We start from the raw sequence: 24397 nt of genomic DNA, 5'->3' as shown, positions 1-24397 counted from the left end.
ACCGCATCTTCCTAACTTCCTGAGTCAACTGTGGTCTCAGACACTTACTTGACCCTGGGCAAGTCACTTATCAGTCTTTGCCTCAGTTTCCTCTTCTGTCAAATGAGAAGGAAATGACAAGCTGTTGTAGTACGTCTCCCGAGAGAACCCCAGATGGGGTCAGGGAGAGTGGACGGGGCTGAAATGCCGGAAAACCTTCCGTCCGCGGGCCCCGGGCTCATCCTCGCTAGGCTAGAGCCCTGGGCCCGGGAGCCTGCTGGGTGCTCCCCAGCCATGGGGGAGGGAGGGCCCTGCGCCTTTGGTCCCGCTTCTGAGGCCTCCGCCGAGTCAGCTTGGAAGGTGGTTGGAAGGTTGAACCCGCGTTCTTTGGCAGGGAAGGGGGGCGGCCTCTGTCCGCCTCCCGCCAGAACCGGGTGAAGGGAAACACAGAGGGTTGAGGGGAGGGGGAAACTTCCCGAAGACCGGGGTGAGCCTCAGTGCTTGGGGAACCTTCAGCAGCCTGCGGGGGCGGCTGTTGGGGGGAGATCCTCTCAGATCTGCTCTGGGATCTCCTCCCGAGTCAGAACAAGGGCTCCGGGAGGAAGTGGGGAAGCATGAGCGCTCCTGCTGGGCTCGGGACCGGAGCCAGACCACCGGCGACCCGAGGCCCGGCGGGGCGCAGTCATCCTTGTCGGGGGCAGGCGCGGCCTAGTGACCCGGGAAAGGACGCAAGGGCCGCTCCGGATGTCGGCCACTGGCCCCTTTTCTACACCTGGCTGGGATCTGGGCACACTGCAACGGGCACGAGCACCAGGGCACGAGCACCAGGCACGAGCACCAGGGCACGAGCACCAGGGCACAAGCCCGGGCGGGGGGGAGGGCGGGGGGGCGGGAACAACGGTTTGTGGCAGGACAGCCGGGCCGGAACGGAAGGGCGGGAGGGGGGCAGAGCCCCCAGGCTGAGAGTGGGAGGGGCCGGGGCCGGGGCCCAGGATGACGCCTGGGGGGGGCGGAGGGACCGGTTCAGGCACGAGCGCCCGGGGAGAGGCGGGAAGCGAACGGCCCGGGGAACAAGGGAGGACGCGAGCTGAGCGGGCACGAGCGCCTCCCGGGGCAGGGCTGGGGGCAGGGGGCCGGACGAGGGGCCGAGCCCGGGACCGAGGGACGGCACGGGAGCCGGGAGCATGGCGCCTGGGCAGAGCGCCGCGTGGGGACGGGGCAGGGGCGCGGGACGGTCCGGGAGAGGGTGACTGGCCCCGTTGGGGGGGCTGGGGGCCCTGAGCCGGCCCCTCGTCTGTGAGACCTTGGCTGCCCGGGGGGGCGTTGCCGGGGAGGGGCGGCTGGGCCCCCGCGGGGCCCCGGGACCCCGGCGTGCCCCCTTCATGCCCGGCCCCTTGCAGGTCTTCTTTGGGAACGTGGATGCGTCAGGGATCAAGGAGAATGCGTTTGACCCTCCCGTGATCGCCCGGTTCCTGCGCCTGCAGCCCTCTCACTTCAGCGGGAGACCGGCATGGGAGCTGCTGGGCAGCGCGTGAGCCCCGAGCGCCCCCTGGGGGACCTGGGCCACGGCGGTCCCCAGGGACCCGCGGGTGCCCCCCCGCTGGCCCCCTCATGCCCAAAGGAGGGGTCCCCGGCCTGAGCTTGGGAAAGGGGAGAAACCGGAGAAGCTGAACGGGGGGGGGGCGGCTGCCCCCGGCGCAAGACTGCCGGCGCTGACCCCCGGGCCCCCCCCAGGCTGCAGCCTCCCCCTGGGTGTGGAAAACGGGGCCATCTCCGACGCACAGCTCACAGCGTCGTCCCACAAGGCCAGCGTGTTTGCCACCTGGGCCCCTTGGCGAGCGCGACTGAACCTTCAGGGCCGAACCAATGCCTGGAGGCCCCGGGTGAACCTGGGGCGGGGGGGAGGGGGAGGACGGGCCCGGGAGCAGCGGGGGCTGGGGAGGCGCGCCCCGCGCACGCGCCACGCCCGGGCCCGGCCAGCCGGGAGCCCCGACAAGGCAAAGGTGAGGCTGCCCAGCGCCCAGGGCCGGGAAGACTCGCAGCTTTTCGAGGGTACCCAGGGGGGGCGGCGGCATCGCCCGTTGCTCGGCTGCCTCCAGGCAGTCCCCGGCTTCCGGGGGAGGGCCGCCCCCTCCACCCCCTGCCCTCCAAGCTCCGCCCCCTTCCCACCCCGTCCCCGCCCTGCTTTGCCGGGGAACCCTCCTCCTCCGCGCCGGGCACCACGCTAAGCCCTGGGCCGGAAGGTGCCCCCGGGACCCTGCCCATGAACACAAAGGGCTGGGGCCCGGCCGAGGGGCCGGCCCGGCAGGGATGATGGAGGCCGGGCTCCGGGGCAGGGATGATGGGGGTTTGGGGGGGGATGTGGAGGGTTTGGGGGGAGGGGGATGGTGGGGGCGGCCCCGGGGGGGTGGTGGGGCGGGGGGGAGGGTGGGGGAGGTTTGGGGCGGGAGGGGGGGGAAAGGGGGTTTGGGGGGAAGGGGCGGGGATTTTTAGGGGAAGCCGAGTTAAGGGAAGGGGGAAGGGCGGGGAGTTTTTAGGGGTTAAGGGGGGGTGGGGCGGGGGATGGGTTTGGCCCGGTGGGAGGGGTGGGGAAGGTTTGGGTGGAGTTTCAACGGGGGGGTGGGTTTTTGGGTTGGGTTTGGGGCCCGGGGGGAGGGTGGGCGGGGGGGGGCGGGTTTGGCCGGGGCGGGGGGGGGAGGGGCCCGAGGGACCCTTTCCGGGGGAAGGGCGGGGGGGGTGGGTGGGATGGGGTTGGGAAAGTTGGGGAGGGCCCCCTTTTGGGGTTTGGCCCCGGGGAGGGGGCAGGGGGGCCGAAAACCAAGGGGGGTGGAAAGGGGAGGGGCGGAGGGGCTTTTCCCCCCCGGAGGGAGGTGGCAGTTTCCCTCAGGGGATGAAGGGGGGAAAAGACGGGGAGGGGACACAGAAAAAACCCCTTAAAGGGGGCTGAAGGGGAGTTTGAGGATGGCAAGGGGATCTTTGATGGGAAGGGAGGGGGAAAGGGTTTTGGGGAGGGGGGTTGGGGGTGGGAAAAAACGGGTGAAGGGGGAAGAGGGGGGGGGGGCCCTTTGGGGGGGGGGGTTCAGAGGGGCCGGGTTATTAGGGAGGGGGGGATTTGCTTTTTGGTAATTTATTTTTGGTTGGGGTGATGGGTTTTCGAGACCAGGAGGGTTTCTTGGGGTTTTTCCGGGCCCCGAAAAGGGGGGGGAAGGGGTTTAAAAGGTTACCCGGGAGGGGGGAAGAAGGGAGAAAGGTTTTTTTTCCCTTAGGGGTCAGAGGGCTTTCCCCCCCCCCCTTTCCTCCCTCGTTCCCCCTTTCCCTCCCCTGTCCCTCCCTTTCCCTCCTGGCCCCTTCCTCCTTGTTCCTCCCTTTTCTCCTTCTTGGCCCCTTTTCGTTCCTTTTTCCCTTGTGTTTTCCCTTCGTTCCCCTCCTTTTTCCCCCCTGGTTTCCCTCTGTTCCTCCCTTCCCTCCCTCTGTTCCTCCCTCCTCCCTCCCGCTGGTCCCTTTCCCCCCCTCTCCCTCCCCTGTCTCTTATTCCTGGCCACTTTTTTTAGAGGGCCCCATTAGGCCAAGAACCCTTGAGCCCTTTGTCTCCCTGGCTGCTGATCACGTTTTAAGGGCCTGGTCCCAATCTAACCTGGGGCCCCAGAACATCACTTCCCCAATCTGTGCCACAAGAGGACTGGCCAGGGTTCCTCTGCAGATTGCGCCAAGTCCCCCTGTCGATGCCTTGGGTGGGGATTTGAGTCTGCAGCCACATCCCGAAGCCCCGACCTGATCACCCTGAAAAATGATTAGACCCCCCTCACAAATTAAACTGGTCATCCTGTAAAGGACAAAAAATCAGAAAATTGGGAAAAAAGCTTTCCCAACGAATTGGTCATGAGCTTTCCAGGCTTCCACTCCCTCCTCTGGCAAACAAGGGCCCAGACCTCAGCCTTGAAGAGCCCTTGGATATCCTTTCTGTGCCCGAGCAGGTCCCTGTAGGGAAAATAGAGCCCTCTCCCGGGCCAATGGCCCATCCCGTTCCCAACCCTCTTTCAGACCCCAGTGGGGAAACTTAGGACTTTTGGTTAAGAACCGTTCCCCTTTGTCCCCACACAGCAACCCAAGCCCCCAAGCCCTCTGTCTGGGGGGCAGCCTCTGGGAAGGGGGGCCGCCTTCCCCAATCCCAGAGATCACCGGGCCTGCTTCCAGACCAGCCGCAACAGCCATCATCTGTGTCAGCAACGGCTTCTCCCTATCAGAGATGTGCCTGGGAAGGCTCTGCCAGGCCCACTGGGCAGGCCACAACGGGGGGAGTCCTCCCCAGGGTCCTCGGCACCACTGGCTTGCTGAGAAAAGGCAGACATGGTGTGATGACCAGTGGAAGTGTCAAAAAGTGTCTTTCCCTCCCTGCTTTGCCAGTATAACCTAAGGGACTGAAAGGGCCTTTCCATCTCCTTTCCCTGTAAGGAGACCCCTGAGTGGGGAGGGACTGTCTTTTCCCTGTAGGGAAGCCCCTGAGGGGGGAGGGAGTGTGTTTTCTGCAAGGATCCCCAGTGCTTTGTTCATTCATTCATTTTACACTTGAGGAAACAGAAACTTAGCAGACGTGGCAACTTCTCCAAGCTCCCACAGCTCTTGAGTGCCAGAAACAGGATTTGAGCCAAGAAAGGTGTCACCTTCCTCTAGTCCTGGGCTGCCCCTCACTGCTTCCAAGTTCCAGGATAGGGACGGGGACAGAAACTTTTTGGGCAGAGGGGGGCTCTCACCTAAGGCTCTGGGAAGTGCAGGGGCTGGGGATATAACAACACACTCCCTTTCTCTTGGAGCCCTGTTTTCTTTTATGCCTTGAAAAGCCCTGTTCTGAGAAGATCTTCTGGGCTCCACCATCCCACACCCTGGGGTACAGAACCCCCGAGAAAAGAAGGGTTGAAGGCCCTTTCTGAGTCTGAAGTGGGAAGTGACCGGGGGCAGCAGGTGCATCTGGGAGCAGGGCAGGGAGGTGGGCCCAGCAGGGGTCCTGAGCTGCCCCCAGTCTCAACTTTCTCTCTGCTTCAGGCTGCAGGAGGTGAAGGGGAGGCCCTCTGGGGGCAGCACCTCCTCAGGGCTCTGAGGCTTGGGTTCCCCCAGCCTGGGTCCCTTCTGGCCCCAAGTCTCCCCCTTCCGGGACGGGCTCTGCTCTTTGGCTCCTCACATCCTCGAGGCTCTGAGCCTGCGCTCCGGACCTTCCCATGGGCAGGGGCCCCAGGGGACCAGCCGCCCCAGCCCTGCTGCTGCCTTTGCAGGGGAGGGCCGTGTAGCCGCCCCTTTCCCTCACCTCTCAGTGTCGGTTGGGGACGCTGCCCGTGCTCCCACTTGGCCGTTGGGTGTGGGGACCGCACTTCCTGTGCTGCTCCCTGAGCAACAAGCCTCCTCTTTCTTCTTTCAGATCTTTAAGGGAAATCGGGATCATTCGAGCCCCGTGGTGAACCCTGTGGAGCCTCCCCTGTTTGCCAGCCATCTGAGGATTCACCCCTGGCGCTGGGCCAACCACATTGCTCTGAGGGTGGAGGTTCTGGGTTGTGACACTCAGCAGCCGTCCTAATGGCTCCAGTGTGGGCCGGGACTGGTGCTCCCCACCTAGCTCAGCCACCCTGCCACGGGGGATGCCAAGAGGGGACTTGGACATGTGGGGCAAGGGGGCTTTCTGGGATTCCCAACCACCTCAGGCCCAGCCTAGAGAGGAGAAGAGAGGAGGTGGCCCCTCCCTCCCAGCTGTGATCCCCCTCCCTCCCAGTTGGGATCCCATTGCCTCCCAGCTGTGATCCCCCTCCCTCCCAGTTGTGATCCCACTGCCTCCCAGCTGTGATTTCCCCCTCCCTCCCTCCCAGCTGTAATCCCCCTCCCTCTCAGCTGTGACCCCGCTCCCTCTAGTTTCTCTCCCAGGAGAAATGGTGATCTTGGCCTCCCTCACCTAGAACAGGGCAGTTTAGCCCAGAAGAGTACCCCAGATTGAGGAGGAAATAACGTGGCCGTGGCCTGGGGGCTCGCCTGTTTCGGGGTTGCTGGGGGTGGGGGGTGGGGTGGATTATCTGTAACTTTCCCCATTTAAACAGCTCTTTTCTAGCAGGTCCTGTTATCCTTGGCCCCACAATCTGGGGTCCCCTTAAATAAACCCTTGGTTTTACCCTTGAAAATCCCTCTTAATCCTGGGATCCCTTCGCTCCTGTGCTCGAAGTTTCTGCTTGGCTGCGTTTTCCTTCAAACAAATCGGGACAAATCCATCGTGAGGGTTGGGGCACCGGAGAGCTAGAAAAGAAAAGACCAACAGACAAGAGAGGGGGAGGAGGGAAGAGAAGAGGAGGGATGGAGAGCAGAAAAAAGAAAAGGAGAAAGGGAAAGAGGAAGGGAGAGGGAAGGGGAAGGGAAAAGAGGAAGGGTAAAAAAAAAAAGGTTCTCCTCTCTTTAGCTCTAGTGAAGGGGAAATCAGCATTGGACCCTTGGAGAGGGCAATGGACCCCTGGAGAGGGCAATGGACCCCTGGAGAGAGCTGGTCTCTGACATGGTCTTCAACCCTTGCCCTCTGTGAAACCAGGGGCTTCGGGGAGTCCCTCCCCTTGTCCCTTTGGTGTTTTTACTCTCTCCCTTCCCACTGGTTTCTCTTCCTTTGCTTCCAAACAGCCTCAAATCTCCTAAGCAACAATGGCCATCACAGGCTCTCCTTAACCCTCCTGCCTCTTCTGCTACTTCTGCAGCTGGACTGGAGCCCTGTGGCCAAGGGACTCCCTAGGGGGTGGAATTGGGTTCCAGGGCAGCCGGAAAGGCACCCATCCTAGGGTGGGTTCCTGGAGAAAGGGCACTGGGCAGTGTGGGCCTTGGGCCGAGAAAGAAAGGGATTTGGAAACCAGCAATGTTTATGGGGGCCGGGCTGAGCCCCAAGAGGTAGGAAGAAGACAAAGACCCCAAGGAAACTGGAGGGAAAGGGACAATGGTTTCTAACCCTTAAGCCCAACCTTAGAGAAACCAAATTGGGAAAAATCCCAAGGCCACAAAGGAAGCCTGTAACCTCACAACCAGTTCTGGTCAGAGAAACTGCCTGGCGTGGATTAAACAGAAACTCCCCCAATAAACTGACAACAACCAAGGCCCACCCATCCACTCTTGTTTGGGCTCAGAGCCGGAAGGAGCTCAGGCCCAGGAGAGGCAGCCACAGAGCCCCCACGGATTTGCTCCCAAGAGCACTGGGCTTTCGGCCCTGCCTCGGCTGCTCCTGGAAGGCCCAAGTGATACTCCCGGGGAGGAGCCCGCCTGCCCAGGGACCCTCCTGCCAGGTGCCAAAAGGCCAACCAAAGAAGGGCTTGGGAGGATGGACAGGCCCAGAAAGAACTGCACTTGGATGAGCCTGACAAAGGAGAAGAGGAAAACGTCAGGTAAAAACCACTGACCTGGAGAATAGATGGAGGAGAAAAATGTAAGCATCACCTGGGCGTCTGAACCAAAAAGAAAAGAAAAAGAATCCTCTGTACCCCAAACTTCCCCCGGCTGTCCCAGAAAGAAGGCCCAGTGGAAACAGCATCTACCAGTGACCTCCAGGGAAAACCCAAAGGAAAAGTCCTGGGAACACGATGGCCAAAATGCGGGCCCAGGTGAAAGACACAGTCTCCGATCTTTATTGTGGCCCTCAAAGGTCTTTAATACGCCGAATCCAACTGATGTCCCAGTGTCCCCTCACCGGGCTCCTGGCTGTTACATGGCCAGCCAAACCTTCCTTCCAATCCCTTAGATAACCCATGGCACAGTGTAGAGGCAGGAGAAAGCCAAGGGTGGCAACAACAACAGTGCCTGTCTTTTTCCCCTCCTCCTCCCAGGGAGAAAGGCCACCCTAGGTCATCCTCCTGCCAGCAAGGACAGTCACCCTGAGTCCCAGTTTTCTGCCTCGGTTCCGCTCGCCCGCCCCAGCGGCCCTGCTCTCGTGTTTGGGAGTCTTCCCCAGTGTCTCTCCCGTCAAGGGGGACCCATGTCCTGTCAAAGACTGAGCTAGGACTGGGTCCTCAAGTGTCCAGAACTTCCCTCCAAACCCAGGGAAGAAGGAAAAATGATCTTTCAGCAGCTGGAAGCTGTTTCACCGGCCTCCCATGCTGGTGGTGTAAAGGCCAGGTAGTCTGGAGCCTCCACAGGGAATGGGACTCCACAAGAACCAAAGGGAGGCTGCCCAGGAACCTAAGGCCTGCCTCCTCTTAGTGCTTAGGGCCCTCTTTGCCCAGGGCTTGGAACAGCTTTGGGTACCTTCTGGAGCTTCCCTCCCCCCAACCTGGCCTGGGCCACCACATGGGGACTCTGGGCAGGCACAAACTGGGGGTCTCTGCCCCAATCTGCCTGTTTTCTGCTATTCCTATTATTCCCTCCTGCACCGTCTCCAGATCCCTGCCTGTCATCTGCGTGTGCAGCTCGGCTTTAGATCTCCCCAGGGAATCCCTTCCTAGATCCCTTTGCTTCCTGCAGTCTTTTTCAGAGGCCCTGATCTGTTGCTTTCCATCTTCCTGTGGACCATTTCTCAGATCTCTTCTCAGTCTGCTTTCTCGTGCCATTTTTTGTTTCAGCCCTTTAGACCCTAGTTCTCCTTCAGCACCCTCTGAGCATTTTCCCCTCTTCTTCATGGGGCTCCGTACCTCCATTTCTCTTCCCCCTTTCGTCCCTTTGAAATTTCTATTTCTTTCTGCTGAGCCCTTGATGAGCCCATGATTTTCTTCAGGTTCTGTTCTTTTCATGTTACCCAACTCTCTGTTGACCCCTGCCCCTCTCTCTCAGTGCTTTGGACTCTGGATCGCTGCCATCTTCCTGTGTATCTCTTCCACTTGAGCTCTGAGCCACCTGTTGGCTCTTCCACATATTTTTTTCTTTCAGCCTGTTCCACACCTGTGGTGTTTTTCTTCTTTAAAATAAGATGATTCTCTCTGGGGGAGAGGGTTTCTCGGGGAGGTTTTCTGGAGGCAGCCTTAGTTTCAGTTACAAGTAAATAATCACCCCAAATCGCAGCCAGCTGATAAAAGTTCAGATCTTTTATTATGTCTTTCAGTATAGCCCAGTTAGCCCAGAGGCCTATCTCTCTGCTTCCAGGTTCCAAGAGCTCTTGCAGCTCTGTCCTCGGCTTCTGCCTCTGCTTTCTTCAGCCTCCAGCCAACACCAAGGTGGAAGATGCAATGAATCTCTCTTGCCTCCGAGAGAGGGCTTCTGGCTCTCAATCTCCCAGAGGGCTCCTCTCCGATCCCTGGGAATGTTCCCAAGTAAAAACTCTCGAATGGCTCACTGAAGCTCTATTCTGCTTCTCCGAGAGTGGGATTGTGGGATATCTCCCAACTCTGGCCCTAAGAGCTTCAAGGGGAGGTGTGAATTGGAATCTTTTAAACCCAAATCTCCCAAACTTTGAACTCCAATGGTACTTAAATACTTCTTGCTTTTAGAGCTCTAAAAAGGTGTGAACCGGCTTTTGTCTATCAGTTGTATTAGCACCTTGTTTGGTTCTGGCCCATAACATCACCTCTAGGATCAGATCATTTCTAGACCTCTAAATGGGATTAATTATTTCCCCTTAACTCTAATGGCTTTAACAGTTTTAAAGACCAACACCCAAGACAGCCCCCCAATCTCCAATTTGGTTTCTTTCTTTATCTCCACAAAGTTTCTTCCTTTAATGTGATGGCCCCACATGCTGTTCCTTTCACTTTTTCCTCTTTCTCTCCTAGCTTCTGCTCTCTTCCCATTGGTGTTCCTGTGGATTGTTTCTTTTATTCCCCCCGCACTATGCTCTTTCCTGTCACCTCCTCTTCTAGGACTTCTGTCTGACTGTCCTTTCGTACCCTGTTGTAATCCATTGGGGTCTCTGTCCCCAGTTCCCTGTTTCCCCTTTTTGGTTTTGGCTCCCTCCTGCCTTATCCTGAGCTCCCGATCTTTTCCTTCTCATCTTCCTGTGGTCCAGTCCTGCAGGTGGCGTAACCTTCCCCCAACAGTCTTTCTTTCGTCCTTGGCTCCAGATCCCTGCCCGTCATCTGCCTGTACCCTCAAGCTTTCCAGCTCCAAAAGTCCCATTCCTTGATCCTTTTGCTTTGGTTTTTCCCAGAGCTCCTAATCTGTTGCTTTTCATCTTGCTGCTGACCATTTCTTAGATTTTTCTTCACTCTGCTGTCTCATCCATTTATTTTTATTTCGTTTTGGCCCCCCAAACCTAATTGTACCCGGTCTTTCCCCCGGTTCTTTTCATGGATTTCCCTACCTCAATTGGTCCCCTTTCATCCCGTTCAAATTTCTGTTTTCTTCTACTGAGCACTTGATATCTTTCTCATGATTTTCCTCTGGTTCTTTTCATCTTCCCTCATTCTACTGACCCCTGCCCCTCTCAGTGCTTTGGACTCTGGATCCTTCTTCCTTTCCTTGTGGGTCCGAGCAACCTGTTGGTTCTTCCACATATTTTTTTCTTTCAGCCTGTTCCCATGAGACAACCCCTATCTCCATGTTTTGATTTCCCCGCCAATTCCAAAGTTTCCGTTTTGATGTGTGGCCGCGTGCTGTTCCTTTCACTTTTTCCTCCTTGTCTCCCAGCACCTGATCTCTTCCCATTGGTGTTCCTGTGGATCGTTTCTTTTATTCTCCCCGCGCTGGGCTTTTTTGTGCCTCCTCCTCTTCTAAGACTTCTGAGTCTACACCTATGTCGTCTTTCTGTGACTCACTGTCTTTGATCTCCATTGGGGGTCTCTTGCCCTTCCCTGTTTTTCTGCTTTCCCTACCCGCCTCTACCTTTACCAGGCTCCCGGTCTTTTCCTTCTCATCTTCCTGTGAATCCCAGTCCTGCAGGTGCCTTGGCTTTCTCCCCCCAAAGTTTTTCTGCTGCCTTGGCTCCAGATCCCTGCCTGCCTTCTGCGTGTGCAGCTCAGCTCTATATCCTCATGGGGGGTCCCTTTCTCGATCCCTTTTCTTCTTGCAGTCCCTTTCCAGGCTCCAAGTCTGTCCCTTTCGATCCTTCCCTGTTTGGCCTTTCTTGTCTTTCCTCACTATTTTGTCTCCTTGCCATTTTGATTCCAGTGCTTTGGACCCGTGGTTCTTATGGCACCCTCTGTCTTTCCCCCTGTTCTTCGTAGGGGGTCTGTCCCTCCATTTCTCTTTCCCTTTTGTCCCTTTCAAATTTCGATTCTTCTTACTGAGCACTCTGGTTCTTTTCATCTTCTCCCAATCTCTGCTTTCCTCTGTCGCTCTCTTTCAGTGATTTGGACTCTGGATGGTGGCCATCTCCCTATCCATCTTTCCCCGTGAGCTCTGTGCAACCCGTTGTCCTTTCCACCTTTTGTCTTCCTGCTTATTTTACTTCAGACCTCCTCCCCTCAACTTCGTGGTGGATTTCTTGCGCTGCTTCCCACAGGCGATTTCTCTGCCCGATGTGACTGTCGTCCCCTCCTCCTTTTCATTTTGGCCCTTTGTCCATTGCTTTCCCTTTCCTGCCGATTTCTTTTTGGTTTTCCTTCCTCTTGTTCTTCCCTGGCTCTCTTCTCATTCCACCTTTTGGTTCAGTCCTTCGATTTGGGTCCCTGTTCATCTCTCTGTGACTCCCTGTCTCTGACTTCCATTGGGGGTCTCTGCCCCAATCTGCCTGTTTTCTGCTATTCCTACCTGACCTATACCTGCCTTACCCTGAGCTCCTGATCTTTTCCTTCTCATCTTCCTGTGAATCCCAGTCCTGCAGGTACCTGTCAACTTTCTCCCATAACAGTTGTTTCTGCTGCTGCCTTGGCTCCAGATCCCTGCTTGTCATCTTCATGTGCAGCTCGGCTTTAGATCTCCCCAAGGAATCCCTTCCTAGATCCCTTTGCTTCCTGCAGTCTTTTTCCGAGGCCCTGATCTATTGCTTTCCATCTTCCTGTGGACTATTTTAGATCTCTTTAATCCTTTCTCATTGCCATTTTTGTAATTGGCCAGGCTTTTTCCCATGGTTTTTTCCCCTTTTCTTTGGCTTTTCCCTCTTTTCTGGGGGTTGTACCTCTCTCTTCCCCCCTTTTCTCCATTTCAAATTTTGATTGTTTTTGCAAACTTGGTGTCTTTCAAATGATTTTCCTCTGGTTCTTTTCTTATCTTCTCCCACTCTCTGCTTTCCTCTGCCGCTCTCTCTCAGTGATTTGGACTCTGGATGGTGGCCATCTCCCTGGCCATCTTTCCCCCGTTTCCCTTTCCACCATTTTTCTTCCTCACTATTGTACTTCAGACCGTTATCTGTAGAGGGCTGAAACTCTTGAGTCGTGGCACCGAGGTCGGTTGAAGCACTTAGGGCGAATTACCGATTATGGGCATATACTTGGAAAATGGTTCTTCCCACTATCCTGTGCTGGCTCAATGATTGGTGTATACAGAGGATTATAGGAGGGATTAGGGGGTGGAGTAAGACGAGCCAGGGTCATTCTTTGCGGTAGAGGAGGAAGAAGGCTGTCGGAGATTCTGCTTTCATCCTGTTCGATCCTGCGTCTAAAGACTAAGAACTTTTGCTTATCCTGACTCCGGCTGATTCTGGGATGTCTGGGGTGCTAGCAAGGCCATCACATTTATCTTCATGGGGGATTTCTTCCCCTGATCTGTCACCTGCTGTTACTTTCACCTTTCTTTTCCCTCCGCCCAGCTCCTGATCTCTTCCCATTGATCTTCCTGTGGATCTTTTCCTTTGATCTCCCCCACGTTCTTCTGTTTCCTCCCACCGCTTCTTCCAGTACTTTGGACTCTAGATCTCTTTCATCTCCCTGTTGATGTCTGCCCCTGCATGGGAACGTGGGGGGTTTCTGCCTTGATCTCCCTGCCCCCTGCTATCCCTTACAAATTTTGCTTTCTTCCCCCCCCCACTAAATTCTTAATCATTTCCCCCCGATCTTCCTGTGGATCTTTTCCTTTGATCTCCAGCCACTCTGCTGTCCCCTACAACCTCCTATCTTGGTCAGACCCTGGGTCTTCAGTCATCACCCTGGGAATTTTTCCACCCTGATCTCTGGGGGTCTCTTGCCCATCTCCATGACCCCTGCTGTTCCTTTCCTTTCTCCTCCGTCTCCCCCGAGCTCCCTGGTCGTTTCCCAATTGATCTTCCCTGAGGATCTCTTCTCCCCAGGAAATTTCTGGGTTGCTTCCCTCCAAACGTCTTTCCTGTTCATTGGACTCCAGTTCCCCCCTCTCTTTGGGGGAGTTCTTCCCTTTTGGAGGATCTCTTCCCTAATCGCTGCCCTTTGCTCTTGCTTTCACCTTTCTCCTCATCTCCAAGACTCTTGATCTGCCCCCTGCTTGCCCTTTCCAACTTTCTCCTCCCCTTTCCACAGACTCCCTGATCCCCCCCTCATCGTCCTGTGGATCTTTTCTTTGATCTTCCCCAGTCTGCTTCCCCTGCCACTTCCTCTTCCAGTACTTTTGGACTCTGGATCTCTGTCATCTCCCTGCCAATTTCTGCTCCCGGTCCCCCGTGGGGGTGTCTGTACCCAATTCCTCCCCCCTGCTGTCCCCTTCAACTTTCTCTTCCCTCTCCCCGAACTCCTGCTCTTCTGCCATTGCTCTTCCTGTGGAACTTTTCCTTCGATCTCCCCGCATTCTGTGGTCCCATACCACCTCCTCTTCCAGTACTTTGGGCCCCAGATCTCTGTCATCATCCTGTGCATCTCTTCCCGTGTTTTCCATGGGGGTTCTCTGCCACAATTTCCCTGCCTCATGCTGTCCCTTTCAACTTTCTTCTCCCTTTTCTTTAAGTCTTAATCTTGTCCTATTGATGATCTTATCTTTTCTTTTGATCTCCCCGAACTCTACTGTTCCCTACCACCTCCTCTCCCAGTATTGTGGCCTCTAGATTTCTTGTCATCTGAGAATTTCTGCCCCTAGTCTCCATCGGGGCTCTCTGCCCCAGATCTCCTTGTTCTCTGCTATCCTGTTCAAAATTTGCTTCCCTTCCCCTGACCTCCTGATCTTTTTTGTTCTTCCTGTGGATCTTTTCTTTGATCTCCCCACACTCTGCTGCCTCTTGCCATCTCCTCTTCCAGTACTGTGGACTCAAGATCTCTCTCCTCATCTTCCCGTGGATCTCTGCCCCTGCTCTCCATAGAGGGTCTCTGTACCTGATCTCCCTCCCCCCTGCTGTCTCTTTCAATATTCTCTTCCTTATCCCCGAACTCCTACTCTCTTCCCATTGATCTTCCTGTGGATCTTTTCCTTTGATCTCCCCCCACTCTGCTTTCCCCTATTACCTCCTTCCCCAGGTACCTTGGACCCCAGATCTCTGTCATTACCCTGTGCATCTTTTCCCCTGTTCTTCGTCTGCCCCGCTTTTCCTGCCTCATGCTCTTCCTTTCAACTTCTCCCTTTTCCTGAACTCCTAATCTTGTCCCATTGATCTTCTCTTGCTCTTGATCTTCCTGTGGATTTTTGATCTCCACATACTCTCTTGCCACTTTTTATTCCAGTACGTTGGACTCCAGATCTCTTCCACTGGTGTCTTAGAGGCTTTCTTCTTCTGATCTTCATGGAGGATAACTGATCTCCCTGTCCCCTGTTATTTATTTCAACTTTCTCCTCCCTTATGAAGCTCCCTCGGAGCTCTTCATCTCTTCCCCCTGATCTTCTTCTGGATTACTGCTCCTGATCTCCCTGAACCTGTTGCCCATTATAAACCTTTCTTCCTGTCCCTTGGACTCCAGAACACTTTCCCTGATCTATTTGGGGGGGTTTCTTCTTAGCTGACTGCACCCTGCTGTTCCTTTCACCTATCTCCTTATCCTCAAGTTCCTGATCTGTTCCCATTGATCTTTCTGTGGATCTTTTCCTTTGATCTCTCCCCACTCTGCTGTCCCCTACCATTTCCTATTTCACTACTTTGGACCACAGATCTGTGTCATCACCTGTGGATCTCTTCCCCTGTTTTCCCTGGGTGATCTCTTCCCCCTCATCCCCCTGCCTCCTGCAATTAATTCCTTTCAACTTTGTCCACCCTTACCCTTGGCCTCCAGATCTTTTCCTCAATCTCTTTGGGGGGGGAAGGAGTTCTTCCCCTGATCTCCACAGTTGATATCTTCCCCTGATCTCCCTGTCCCCTGCTTTTTGTTTCAACTTTCCCCTCCCTTCCCTTGAGACATTGATCTCTTCCCCCTGATCTTCCTTTGGATTTCTGCCCCTGATCGCGCTGTAACCTGTTGCTCCCTATCGACTTTTCTTTCTGTCCCTTGAGCTTCAGATGTCTTACCCTGATCTCTTTGGGATGTTTTTCCCCCCGTTTTCCATGGGTGATCTCTTCCCCCTGATGCCTCTGTCTCCTGTGATTCCTTTTAACTTTCTCCAAATTTCCCTGCCCCCTGGTGTTCCTTTCAACTTTCTCCTCCCTTACCTTGAGCTTTTGATCTCTACACCAGATCTTCCTGTGGATCTCTGCCCCTGCTGTTTATTTCAACTTTAACCTCTACCTTGAGCTCCTGATCTTTTCCCTCGATCTTCCCATGGATCTCTGCTCCCGAACTGCCTGCAACATGTTGCCCTTTGAACCTTTTCTTCCTGCTCATTGGACTCCAGATCTCTTCCCCTGATCTCTTTGGGCAGTTTCTTCTCCTGATCCTCAAGGGGGATCTTTTGCTCTGATCTGACTGCCCCCTGTTGTTTTCACCTTTTTCCTCCTTATCCTGGAGCTCCTGATCTTCTTGTGGATCGTTTCTTTTGATCTCCCCCTTCCCCCCCCCACTGCTGCTGCCCCCTAGCACTGCCTATTTCAGTACTTTGGACCCCAGATCTCTGTCACCACCCTGTGTATTTCTTCTCCTCATCTCCATGGGGGGGGAGGGTCTCTGCCCTGGTCTCCCTGCCCTTCTTTCCCTTGCAACTTTCTCCTTTTACCCCCTGGTGGGGGAGGTATTGTCCTTTCCGCTAGGAACCCCGCACTTAGTGGGAGAACTGTCCTTCCATGCAAGGAAGCCTCGAGTGGGGAGGATTCTACTCTTGCCAAGGAACCCACAATTGTGGAAGTTGTCCTTTCCTGGTTAAGGCCCCCTGGTGGGAGAATTGTCCTTTCCCTTTAAGGAACGCCTGAGTGGGCAAGGACACTCCTTTCCTGGTTAGGAACCCCCTGAGTGGGGAGGGATTGTCCTTTCCTGACAGCTGGAACCCCTGGTGGGAGTGACCGTCCTTTCGCACAAGGGAACCCCTGAGTGGGGAGGGAACTGTCCTTTATATGCAAGGAAGCTTTGAGTGGGGAGGGACTGTCCCTTTCCCTTTGAGAACCCCCTGACAGGGAAGGACACTCACTGTGTTAAGGAACCCCCTGAATATGGGGGGACTGTCGCTGTTGTAAGTACCCCTGAGTGGGAGGAGTCTCCTTTCCTTCTGGTAACCTGAGTGTGGTGGGACGATTGTTCCTCGCAAGGAAACGCTGGTGAGGAAAGTTTGCCTTTCCTTTAGGAACTCCCTGAGTTAGGCAGGACAGTCATTTCTTATAAGGAACCCCAGGTGAGGAGGGACCGTCCTTTCCTTGTAAGGACTCCCTGAGTGGGGGCGTGTCCTTTCCCGCTAAGGAAGCCCCTAAGGTGGGAGGGACAGTCATTTCCTTGAGAACCCCTGAGTGGAAGGATCGTCCTTTCCTATAAAGGAACCCCCATGTGGGGCCGGACAGTTATTTCCTTGTAAGGAACCCCCTCAGTGGGTGGGACTCTCCTTTCCTTTAAAACCTCTGTGTGGGAGGGGACAGTCCTTTCCTGGTTGGAACCCCCTTAGTTGGGCAGGACAGTCATTTCCCATATAATGAACCCCGGGAGAGTTGTCACTTTCTCTTTAAAGGCCTGAGTGGGGAAGGACAGGTCCTTTCCTTGTAAGGAATCCCCTCAGTGGGGTGGGACCGTCCTTTCCTGTGAAGACCCCCTTAGTTGGGCGGGACAGTGTTTCGCCTTGTAAAAAGGAACCTAGTGGGGAGGGATTGTCCTTTCTCTTTGCAAGGAGAGCTGGGTGGGGCAGGACCATTTATTTACCATGAATCTCAGTGGGGTGGGTTGTCACTTTCCTATAAAGGGAACCCCCTGAGTGGGGAGGGAACTGTCCTTTACATGCAAGGAAGCCTCGAGTGGGGAGGGATTCTCCTTTCCTGGTTGAGAACCCCTGGTGGGGAGGTTGTGCACCCTGTTGCAGGGGAGCCCTGAATATGGAGGACAGTCCTTTCCTTTTTGAGAAGCCCTGGTGGGAGTTTTTCCTTTCCTGTTAAGGAACCCCACATGGGAAGGACCTCCTTTCCTTTTAGGGAAGCCTGAGTGGGTGAGGGACTGTCCTTTCCTTTAAAAACCCCTGAGTGAGGCAGGGCAGTTATTTTTCCTTAAGAGACCCCCCTAGGTGGGAGGGACCGTCACTTTCCTGTTAAGGGCACCCAAGGCAGGACAGTCATTTCGTTGTGAGAACCCCTAGTGGGGAGGGACTCCTCCGATTCCCTTTAAAAAGGAAGTCTGAGTGGGGTTGGACCTCCTTTCCTTTGGAACCCCCCCTGAGTTGGGCGGGACAGTTATTTCCTTGCAAGGAACCCCCTCAGCGGGGTGGGACTGTCCTTTCCCTTTAAGGAAGCCCCTGTGTGGGGAGGTACCTTCCTTTCCTGTTAAGGAACCCCCTTAGTTGGGCAGGATAGTCATTTTCTTGTAAGGAAGCCCCTGTGTGAGGAGGGACAGTCCTTTCCTGGTTAGGAACCCCCTTAGTTGGCTGGGACAGTTATTTCCTTGTAAGGAACCCCCTGAGTGGGGAGGGATCGTCCTTTCTTGTTAAGGAACCCCCTGAGTGGGGAGGGAATGTCCTTTCCTTGTTAGAAACCCCCTTAGTTGGGCGGGACAGTCATTTCCTTGTTAGGAACCCCCTGAGTGGGGAGGATTGTCTTTCCAGGAGATACCTAGGTGGGGGTTGGACCCTCCTTTCCTTGTAAGGAACCCCACAGGTGGGGCGGGACAGTTATTTCCTTGTAAGGAATCCCCTCAGTGGGGTAGGACTGTCCATTCCCTTTAAGGAAGCCCCTGTGTGAGGAGGGAACTGTCCTTTACAATGCAAGGAAGCCTCTAGTGGGGAGGGATTCTCCTTTCTTGGTTAAGAACCCCCTGAGTGGGGAGGGATTGTCCTTTCCCTGTTGGGAAGCCCTGAATATGGAGGCCAGTCATTCCTTGCTAAAGGAACACAATTGAGGGCACTGTCACTCGCACAAAAGAGCCCCTGAGTTGGGCGGGACAGTTATTTCCTTGTAATGAACTCCTTCACTGGGGTGGGATTGTCCTTTCCCCTTAAGGAAGCCCCTGTGTGGGGAGGGACTGTCCTTTACCTCTAGGGAAGCCCATGAATATGGATGGACAGTCCTTTCCTTGTTAGGAACACAATTGAGGACTCTCCTTTCCTGTTTAGGAAGAACTGAATGGGAAGGGACTGTTCGTTCTCTTTGGGAAGCCCTGTATGGGGAGGGAACTGTCACTTTCTGTGAAGCCCTGAATGGAGGGGACACTCCTTTCCTTGTGAGAGGCAGTTGGGGAGGACTATTCTTTCCTGGTTGGAACCCCCTTATTTGGGCGGGACAGTTGTTTCCTTGTAAGGAACCCCCTGAGTGGCGTGGGACTGTCCTTTCCCTTTAAGGAAGCCCCTGTGTGGGGAGATACCTTCCTTTCCTGTTAAGGAAGCCCCTTAGTTGGGCGGGACAGACATTTCGTTGTAAGGAACCCCCTGAGTGGGGAGGGACCGTCCTTTCATGTTAAGGAACCCCCTTAGTTGGGCAGGACACTTATTTTCTTGTAAGGAATCCCCTCAGTGGGGTGGGACTGTCCTTTCCCCTTAAGGAAGCCCCTGTGTGGGGAGGGACTGTCCTTTACCTCTAGGGAAGCCCATGAATATGGATGGACAGTCCTTTCCTTGTTAGGAACCCCCTGAGTGGGGAGGGACTCTCCTTTCCTGTTTAGGAAGAACCTGAATGGGAAGGGACTGTTCTTTCTCTTTAAGGAAGCCCCTGTATGGGGAGGAACTGTCCTTTCTCTGTGGGGAAGCCCTGAATATGGAGGGACACTCCTTTCCTTGTAAGGAAACCCCGGATTGGGGAGGGACTGTTCTTTCCTGGTTAGGAACCCCCTTATTTGGGCGGGACAGTTATTTCCTTATGAACCCCTGAGGTGGGAGGGACTCTCCTTTCATGATGGGAACCCCCTGGTGGGAGGATTCTCCTTTCCCTTCTGAAGCCCCTGGTCAGGGAGGGTTGCTTTCATGCTTAGGAACCCCCTGATTGGGGCAGGACAGTTATTTCCTTGTAAGGAACCCCCTTAGTTGGGCGGGACAGTCTCTTTTTCCTTATGAGAACTGAGTGGGGAGGGACCGTACTGCTCATTTGAGGAAGCCCCCAGGTTGGGCGGGACAGTTATTTCATATGAGAACCCTTCACTGGGGCTGGGACTGTCCTTTCTCCCCTTAAAGGCCTGTGTGAGGAGGGACTGTCCTTTACCTCTGGGAAGCCCATAGATATGGTGGACGGTCCTTTCCATGTTAGGAACCCCTGGTGAGGGAGGGACTCTCCTTTCCTGTTGGGAAGGGCCTGAATGGGAAGGGACTGTTCTTTCTCTTTAAGGAAGCCCCTGTATGGGGAGGAACTGTCCTTTCTTTGTGGGGAAGCCCTGAATATGGAGAGACACTCCTTTCCTTGTAAGGAAACCCCGGATTGGGGAGGGACCGTCCTTTCCTGTTAAGGAACCCCCTGAGTGGGGAGGGAATGTCCTTTCCTGGTTAGGAACCCCCTGAGTTGGGCGGGACAGTTATTTCCTTGTAAGGAACCCCCTCAGTGGGGTGGGACTGTCCATTCCCATTAAGGAAGCCCCTGAGTGTGGAGGGAACTGTCCTTTACATGCAAGGAAGCCTCGAGTGGGGAGGGATTCTCCTTTCCTGGTTAAGAACCCCCTGAGTGGGGAGGTTGTCCTTTCCCTTTAAGGGTCGCCTGGTGGTAGGGACACTCCTTTCTGGTGGGAACCCCTGAGTGAGGGACAGACATTTCGTTGTGAACCCCTGGTGGGAGGGACCGTCGCTTTCATGTTAAGGAACCCCTTAGTTGGGCAGGACTTATTTTCTTGTGAGAATCCTCAGTGGGGTAGGACTTGTCTTCCTTAAGGAAGCCTGTGTGGGAGGACTGTCCTTTACCTCTAGGAAGCCCAGCGAAAATGGATGGACGGTCTTTCACTTGTTAGGAACCCCTGGTGGGGGAAGGACACTCCTTTCATCATTGAACCCCTGAATGAGGACTGTCGCTGTTGTAAGTACCCCTAGTGGGAGGAATGTCCTTTCCTTCTGAGCAACCCCTGAGTGTGGTGGGACAGTTATTTCCTCGCAAGGAAACCCCTGAGTGAGGAAGGATTTGCCTTTCCCTTTAAGGAACCCCCTGAGTTGGGCAGGACAGTCATTTCCTTGTAAGGAACCCCCTGAGTGGGGAGGGACCGTCCCTTTCCTTATGAGACTCCTGGTGGGAGGCATTGTCCTTTCCTTTAAAGACCCTGAGTGGGGAGGAACACTCCCTTTCTATTAAGGAACCCCTGAGTGGGGAAGGATCGTGCTTTCCTATAAGGAACCCCCATGTGGGGCCGGACAGTTATTTCCTGGTAAGGAACCCCCTCAGTGGGGTGGGACTGTCCATTCCCTTTAAGGAAACCCCTGTGTGAGGAGGACACTCCTTTCCTTGTAAGGAAACCCCGGATTGGGGAGGGACTGTTCTTTCCTGGTTAGGAACCCCCTTATTTGGGCGGGACAGTTGTTTCCTTGTAAGGAACCCCCTGAGTGGCGTGGGACTGTCCTTTCCCTTGGAAGCCTAATGAGGAGATACCTTCCTTTCCTGTTAAGGAAAGCCCCTTAGTTACCAGGCAGGCAGACATTTCGTTATGAGAACCCCTAGTGCGGAGGGACCATCTTTCATGTTAAGGAACCCCCTTAGTTGGGCAGGACACTTATTTTCTTGTAAGGAATCCCCTCAGTGGGGTGGGACAGTCCTTTCCCCTTAAGGAAGCCCCTGTAGTGGGGAGGACTGTCCTTTACCTCTAGGGAAGCCCATGAATATGGATGGACAGTCCTTTCCTTGTTAGGAACCCCCTGAGTGGGGAGGGAATGTCCTTTCCTTGTTAGGAACCCCCTTAGTTGGCTGGGACAGTTATTTCCTTGTTAGGAACCCCCTGAGTGGGGAGGGATTGTCCTTTCCCTTTAAGGAAGTCCCTGAGTGGGGTTGGACCCTCCTTTCCTTGTAAGGAACCCCCTGAGTGGGGCAGGACAGTTATTTCCTTGTAAGGAATCCCCTCAGTGGGGTAGGACTGTCCATTCCCTTTAAGGAACCCCCTGAGTGGGGAGGGAATGTCCTTTCCCTTTAAGGAAGCCCTTGTGTGGGGAGATACCTTCCTTTCCTGTGAAGGAACCCCCTTAGTTGGGCGGGACAGTCATTTCATATGGGGAACCCTAGTGGGGAGGACTCTCCTTTCCTGTTAGGAAGAACCTGAATGGGAAGGGACTGTTCTTTCTCTTTAAGGAAGCCCCTGTATGGGGAGGAACTGTCCTTTCTCTGTGGGGAAGCCCTGAATATGGAGGGACACTCCTTTCATGGCGAAAACTAGTTGAGGAGGACTGTTCTTTCTAGTTGGAACCCTTATTTGGGCAGGGACGAACATTTCCTTGTAAGGAACCCCCCTAATTGGGGTGGGACTGTCCTTTCACTAAGGAAGCCTGTGTGAGGAGGTGCCTTCCTTTCCTGTGGAAGCCCCTTAGTTGGGCAGGACAGACATTTCGTTATGAGAACCCCTAGTGGGAGGGACCGTCCTTTCATGTTAAGGAACCCCCTTAGTTGGGCGGGACAGTCTTTTCCTTGTAAGGAACCCCCCTGAGTGGGGAGGGACCGTCCTTTCCTTTTAAGGAAGCCCCTGAGTTGGGCGGGACTGTTATTTTCTTGTAAGGAACCCCTTCAGTGGGGTGGGACCGTCCTTTCCTTTTAAGGAAGCCCCTGAGTTGGGCGGGATAGTTATTTCCTTGTAAGGAACCCCCTGAGTGGGAGGGATCGTCCTTTCTTGTTAAAGACCCCTAGTGGGAGAATGTCTTTCCCTTTGGGAAGCCCCATGTGGGAGATGCAGCTACTTTCCTGTTAAGGAACCCCCTTAGTTGGGCGGGACAGTCATTTCCTTGTAAGGAACCCCTTCACTGGGGTGGGACTGTCCTTTCCCCTTAAGGAAGCCCCTGTGTGGGGAGGGACTGTCCTTTACCTCTAGGGAAGCCCATGAATATGGATGGACAGTCCTTTCCATGTTAGGAACCCCCTGAGTGGGGAGGGACTCTCCTTTCCTCTTTAGGAAGAACCTGAATGGGAAGGGACTGTTCTTTTTCTCTTTAGGCACCTGTAGCAGGAGGAACTGTCCTTTCTTTCTGGAAGCCCCCTATTATGGAGGGACACTCCTTTTCAACATAAGGAAACCCCAGTTTGGGAGGGAATGTCCTTTCCTGATTTGGGAACCCCCTAGTGTGGAGGTACTGTCCTTTACATGCAAGGAAGCCTCAGTGGGAAGTTCTCCTTTCTGGTTAAGAACCCCCTGAGTGAGGAGGATTGTCCTTTCCTTTAAGGAACGCCCTGAGTGAGCAGGACGCCTTTCCCTGTAGGAACCCCCTGAGTGGGGAGGATTGTCCCTTTCCCGACAATGAACCCCCTAATTTGGGGTGACCGTCCTTTCGCACAAGAGACCCCTAGTGGGGAGGAACATCCTTTATATACAAGGCTTTAGTGGGAGGACTGTCCTTTCCTTTGGGAACCCCCCTGAGCCAGAAGGACACTCCTTTTAATATTAGGAACCCCCTGAATGTGGGGACTGTCGCTGTTATAAGTGATTACCCCCTAGTGGGAGGAATGTCCCTTTCCTTCTGAGCAACCCTAGTGTGGTGGGACAGTTGTTCCTCAAAAACCCTGGTGAGGAAAGTTGCCTTTCCTTTAAGGAACCCCCCTGAGTTGGGCAGGACAGTCGTTTCCTTGTAGGAACCCCCTGGGAGGAGGGACCGTCCTTTCCCTTGTAAGGACTCCTGAGTGAGAGGCATTGTCCTTTCCTTGAGAAGCTGAGTGGGGAGGGACAGTCATTTCCTTGTAAGGAACCCCCTGAGTGGGGAGGGACACTCCTTTCCTGTTAAAAGGAGGAACCCCTAGTGGGAAGGATCTCGTCCTTTTCCTATAAAGGAACCCCATGTCCAGGCGGACAGTTATTTCCTGGTAAGGAACCCCCTCAGTGGGGTGGGACTGTCCATTCCCTTTAAGGAAACCCCTGTGTGAGGAGGGACAGTCCTTTCCTGGTTAGGAACCCCCTTAGTTGGGCGGGACAGTCATTTCCTTGTAAGGAACCCCCTGAGTGGGGAGGGATTGTCCTTTCTCTTTAAGGAAGCCCCTGAGTGGGGCAGGACAGTTATTTCCTTGTAAGGAATCCCCTCAGTGGGGTGGGACTGTCCTTTCCTATAAAGGAACCCCCTGAGTGGGGAGGGAACTGTCCTTTACATGCAAGGAAGCCTCGAGTGGGGAGGGATTCTCCTTTCCTGGTTGAGAACCCCCTGACTGGGGAGGGATTGTCCTTTCCCTGTTGGGAAGCCCTGAATATGGAGGGGACAGAGTCCTTTCAGCAAAAGACTGAGTGGGGAAGGACTCCCTTTCCTGTTAGACCCCCTGGCTGGGGAAGGACACTCCTTTCTTTGAGAAGCCCCTGAGTGGGTAAGGGACTGTCCTTTCTCCCTTTAAGGAAACCCCTGAGTGAGGCAGGGCAGTTATTTTCTTGTAAGGAACCCCCTGAGTGGGGAGGGACCGTCCTTTCCTGTTAAGGAACCCCCTTACTTGGGCAGGACAGTCATTTCGTTGTAAGGACTAAGGTGGGAGGACTCTCAAGTTCCCTTCAAGTCCTAGTGGGGTTGGACCACTCCTTTCCTTAGCAGGAACCCCCTGAGTGGGGCAGGACAGTTATTTCCTTGTAAGGAACCCCCTGAGTGTGGAGGGAACTGTCCTTTCCTATTAAGGAACCCCCTGAGTGGGGAGGGAACTGTCCTTTACATGCAAGGAAGCCTGGAGTGGGAGGGTTTATCACTTTCTGGTTAAGAACCCCTGAATGAGGAGGGATTGTCCTTTCCCTGTTGGGAAGCCCTGAATATGGAGGGCCAGTCCTTTCCTTTTAAGGACCCCCTGAGTGGGGCGGGACCGTCATTTCCCTTTAAGGAAGGCCCTGATTGGGGAGGGTCCGTCCTTTCCTGTTATGGAATCCCCAGTGGAGGAATGTCCTTTTTCCTTTGAGGAACCCCCCTGAGTTGGGCCGGGACAGTTGTTTCCTTGCGAGAACCCCCTCAGCCGGGGTGGGACTGTCCCTTTCCCCCAAGAGGCTTCCTGTGTGGGAGGTGCCTTCCCTTTCCTGTTAAGGAACCCCCTTAGTTGGGCAGGATAGTCATT

At 54.8% G+C, this 24397-nt stretch overlaps 1 protein-coding gene across 1 annotated transcript in view; it reads left to right on the top strand.

Annotated features, from left to right (window-relative positions):
• Nucleotides 1-5545, top strand: part of LOC100916248 (coagulation factor VIII) — a 122482-nt gene extending 116937 nt beyond the window's left edge. The window contains exons 25-27 of the mRNA XM_031944727.1: nt 1380-1510; nt 1601-2031; nt 5115-5545. Of these exons, the coding sequence (XP_031800587.1) occupies nt 1380-1510; nt 1601-2031; nt 5115-5545 (993 nt within the window). The remainder of the gene's footprint in view (nt 1-1379; nt 1511-1600; nt 2032-5114) is intronic.
• The last annotated feature ends 18852 nt before the right edge of the window (nt 5546-24397 follow it).

Source organism: Sarcophilus harrisii, chromosome X, assembly GCF_902635505.1.
Source record: "Sarcophilus harrisii chromosome X, mSarHar1.11, whole genome shotgun sequence".
NCBI lineage: Eukaryota > Metazoa > Chordata > Mammalia > Dasyuromorphia > Dasyuridae > Sarcophilus > Sarcophilus harrisii.
This window is presented reverse-complemented; position numbering and strand designations above follow the sequence as displayed.